We start from the raw sequence: 4,172 nt of genomic DNA on the forward strand, positions 1-4,172 counted from the left end.
ACTTTGTTTGCTTTCCGGTGACTTCTCATGTGTCTCCAGCATCCGTGGCTTTAGTTCTGTAGCAAAGTCGCCCCTTTTGGCGCCAGGAGACGTGGTTGGAAATGGCTCATTTCACCCCAGGAATTTCGCCCTCTGCGCTGCCAAGCACGGGGGTCCCCGCCGATGGGGTAACGCAGTCGGTCTGCCCCGCCGCCAGCCCCCCTCCCAGCCCCTCCTGGCACACCGGAGACTCCTTCGGCGTAATACCGCGGCGGGGATGCGAGACCGCCTATGAAAACATTGACTGGGTGCTGCACTGAGGAGACGCGGCACGAGAACACGCGTGCAGGCAGCCAGCGTGCCGGCGGGTGCCACAGCGCTGCCCCCCACGCCTCGCCATGCCAGCTCTCAGCTGCAGCAGGGCTACGTTTAAATTCGGGCCACCCTGCTCGCCCACCGCGGCCCCTTCTCCCTCCCGCCCCGTGGGTGTTATGTACAGAACGCGCTTGCTGCATCGGGGCTGTGCTGGCGGGGATGCCTGCCCTGTATGGAATCCAGATGACGCCTCTGATTTCACTTTACAGCAGCCAACGGCGTCTCCAGATTGTTCTTCTGCCGTCCGCCTGCACGTGTGCATCGCGTACGTTGTGGAATGAAAGCCAAATTTGTGGTCCGTCCGCTTACGGAGATATGGATACAGAAGGTGTTGTATATGGTCACTGAGGAGAAATAGTAATGCATATGTAAAAAATGAAAGGTTTTCTCCTTGATCCTTTTATACGTGAAGATTAATCGTATATTATGATACAATAATTAGGGACTTTTTTCATCAAAATGTGGAGGTTTCTTTTAAAGTTCAAAACTTGTTGTCATCTGCATCTATCTTCAAGACTTTCAGACACTTCAAACTACAATTTAAAGTGACTTTTTTTATTCATATGCTGACATAATTTTCCTTGGAATGATTTATATTTCAATAATAGCTTAAATGATGTTTTGCATTCTACACTTTGATGTCATGCAGGAGGTGCCATCACAAGATAAACTTTCACACCTGAGAGTCAATAAATTGTGCTTAAGCAGTCTAATGGAAATATTGCAAATGACCGTATAGAGTTATGTGCGGTACAGATACACGTATATGTTTAACAAAGGCCTGTGTTTGATCGTACGGCGTCATTAGCTTTGACACCGTTGCATGGTACCAGTTTACAGTGATATGAATCCTATAATACTATATCATGCTTTTATCCACTAAATAAAAACCTGCCCTATGTTTTATTACAAAGTAGGTGGCCTGGAGGAAAAATATATGTATTCTTTCCTTTTGGAATAAAATATGCATTTGGGCTTCTCATTTCATCTCCAATCTGTGTTATTCCTTAAAAATGCAGAACTGCCTGAAGTCCTCTTTAATATTTAATTCAACAACTTTTTAATCTGTCATTATGCTGTGATGAAGTAAGCATCAAGTGTCGCTGAAAAAGATTAAATTATACTTGGAAATAGGAATTGAAATGATTTAGGGTTGGAGGCTGAATATTTGCTTTGCACAAGTAATAATAGTAGGAGCTTGGGTGAAGCACGGGTTTGGATCTGGCTCTAATGCCTCTGCCGATCCTCTCTCCCTGGTGGCTGCCCCGTGATTTACTCTGGCACTGCCAAGCTTTATTTGATTTAAATGGAGGTAGGAAGTGGAAATTCCACACTACAATACATTAATTACTCTCTGCTACTCCTTACCCTGATTTTCTTTTTCTCTGTAAACATCATAAACTCCAATGCAGGCAACCCAACGGATAGCCGCTCCGAGCTACCCTATAATTCCTTGTTAACAAGCTTATCTTAAAATGGAAAAGCAGGAATAATTAATATCTACCTCTGGAAGAATGGATGATGTGAAACAGTGGAACACTTGTTCCTGTCCATTCATGAGGGATGCCCCCCTGTAACGAGGGGACTTGTGCCAACATCATCCAATTGCTTAACTTGGGCTTGCGCTCTCCCTTTCCTTTCTGAAGCCGCCTTTGAATTTCGCTGCTGGGGTTCTGGAGAGAAGGGGAAGAGCGATATCACAGCGCGGCCGAGGGGCCTTGAGGGACCCGGCTCCAAAACCTGCTTTATGTGAAGGCAACCCCGCGGCGCCTGTGCTCCCACGGTGGCCACGATCTGCGCGTGTCACAAACCACGAGCAGGTTTGGCGCCACGGGGTGTAACTCTTCTCCCTCAGGGAGCGCTCCGCTCCCAACGGCGTGCGATGGGCATGGAGGGAGGGGAAGGGAGATCCGTGGTGCCCCCAGCCAGGGCGCCTTGCGGGGCTGGATGTCTCCGCATCCTCCCACATGACAGCTCTTTCCAATCGTATATAATACAATTTTGGAATCGTGGGGAGTTTCCCAAGGAAGAATATCCTTGCAGCATTAATCACACCACTACCTGGCAGAATAAAAGCTCTCTCGAAGCACAGCGTCCTCTGAGGTGTGAGCGGGAAGAGCCAGGCCGTAGGAATATCACGGAAGTTCCCTTAATGGCTGCCTGTGTTACAGGAAAGCTACGTCTCCACGGCCTCAGGATTTAGTCCAGAGTTTGATACACCTTGCCATCCAGCTTGAGAGAGGGGACCACGTTATTTGTTTATAAATCTGGCGAACCCGCTCTGTTTTATATAGCGTATTGTAAAAAAGGCGTCCGTTCCCTCCTCTCCAATGCATTATTTATAATTATTCTCCCTTCTTTGTAGAAATGTGAATACCTATATAAATAATTGATTGCAACTATTAATTGGGGAACATGCAGTATTTTCGTACAGGATCGCTCCCCTCTGGGGGGCACGCCTGGCCGCCCCACGGCTGCGAGCACGCCCCACCGCGTGCGGGGCCCCGGGGGCTGATCCGGTCTTGTGCAAAGGTGAATTTTGTCTGACAGGGACAGAACTTTTTTCTCGTCCAGAAAGATGTATAACGTACTGTCAGAGAACAAGCCTGATATGTGCTGCTGTAGAGCTGAGCACCTTTTAACCTCTTCAGACTGTAAATTCTGAGCAGTTGATATTTGAGTGTAATTCCTCTCAAACTGGCATTATTATTTGATTGCAATGAATTACCTTTTTGAAAAAAATCATAAGTATAAATTCACTTGACTGATCCTGCAAATTATTTATGATGTAGTGTTTTGGTCTAGGATAACCTTTTAAAATAAATCAGTTTTTCAATAATAGTTCAATGTTTGCCCACCTAATGGTGTTCCCATTAAGATCTGCATTTGTCACCAACCTGCCTTTTCAGCTCGTGCGGGAGACAAGTTACCGCCCCTAAACCCACTATGCTTGTAGGGTAAAGTAAATGCATGTCTTTGTAGGAGAATAAATAAAAAGAGCAAGCTGAGTCAATAAGCGGGTTCAATTCATGCCTCCAGCAATGGCGGACAGCTCATTTTGTAGATGTGGGTGTTTTGTTTACATTTATAATGCAGCTTTATTTAATGCTGACAGATATAGCTTGTGGCAAATGATAGTCAGAATGTATGAGCAGTCATAATGCTTCTGTCTTCTTATAGTGTGCTGCTGAAAATAAGCAGTTCACCTCTGTTTTTATTGAGGAAAGGATATGAGACAGCTATAGCTTCGTGAGGCTATTTATTGAGTTGTTTTACTAGCTGTGAACATGCCGCTTTATAGCAGTTGTGAAAATGGACTTTGCTAGTGTGTGGGAAAGGAAATAACATTGCAGTATACAAGGGTAGTAAAAAAACCCTCTATAAATAATTTTTCAGACTGAAGAATATTCTCATTTAAACAGCTAGAGAGTCTGGTGATTTTTGCCAGATGCCAGCTTTTCCCGGGAAGGTGTTGGGTTACAATTGCTCTATCAAACACTATTAATGTTTTAATGTAGAAGAATAAAATTCGGATAAGCCCCTTCAAGCCGAGGTGTTCAAAGGCTTTGCAGGGCAAGTTGGGCGGCGTTGCCGAGTTCATTTACAAAGCCATCAGTATTTAGTAGCGCCGTGTGATCTTGAGATCCTCAGGTCTGGAAAGAAAGGAGTCCGCCTTGCTTGGCCAAGCCTGCAAAACGCGGGTTCAGCGTGGGCTTGACATCACCGCGCGCTCTACGCTGATGCGCGGGCCGTGCGCGGCTTGGCGGGAGGAGCGGGCGGGAGCGGGCTGGCTGCGCGCCCCGTTCACGCTGTACGGG

At 46.5% G+C, this 4,172-nt stretch overlaps 1 protein-coding gene across 2 annotated transcripts in view; it reads left to right on the forward strand.

Moving 5' to 3' along the window:
- PBX3 (PBX homeobox 3) overlaps window positions 1-4,172 on the forward strand; it is a 136,913-nt gene that overhangs the window by 93,932 nt on the left and 38,809 nt on the right. For both annotated transcript variants that reach the window (XM_035903115.1, XM_035903116.1), the window contains exon 4: window positions 2,933-2,969. In XM_035903115.1, the coding sequence (XP_035759008.1) occupies window positions 2,933-2,969 (37 nt within the window). The remainder of the gene's footprint in view (window positions 1-2,932; window positions 2,970-4,172) is intronic.

This window comes from Egretta garzetta, unplaced genomic scaffold (genome assembly GCF_000687185.1).
Source record: "Egretta garzetta isolate BGI_Z169 unplaced genomic scaffold, ASM68718v1 scaffold341, whole genome shotgun sequence".
Taxonomy (NCBI): Eukaryota; Metazoa; Chordata; class Aves; order Pelecaniformes; family Ardeidae; genus Egretta; species Egretta garzetta.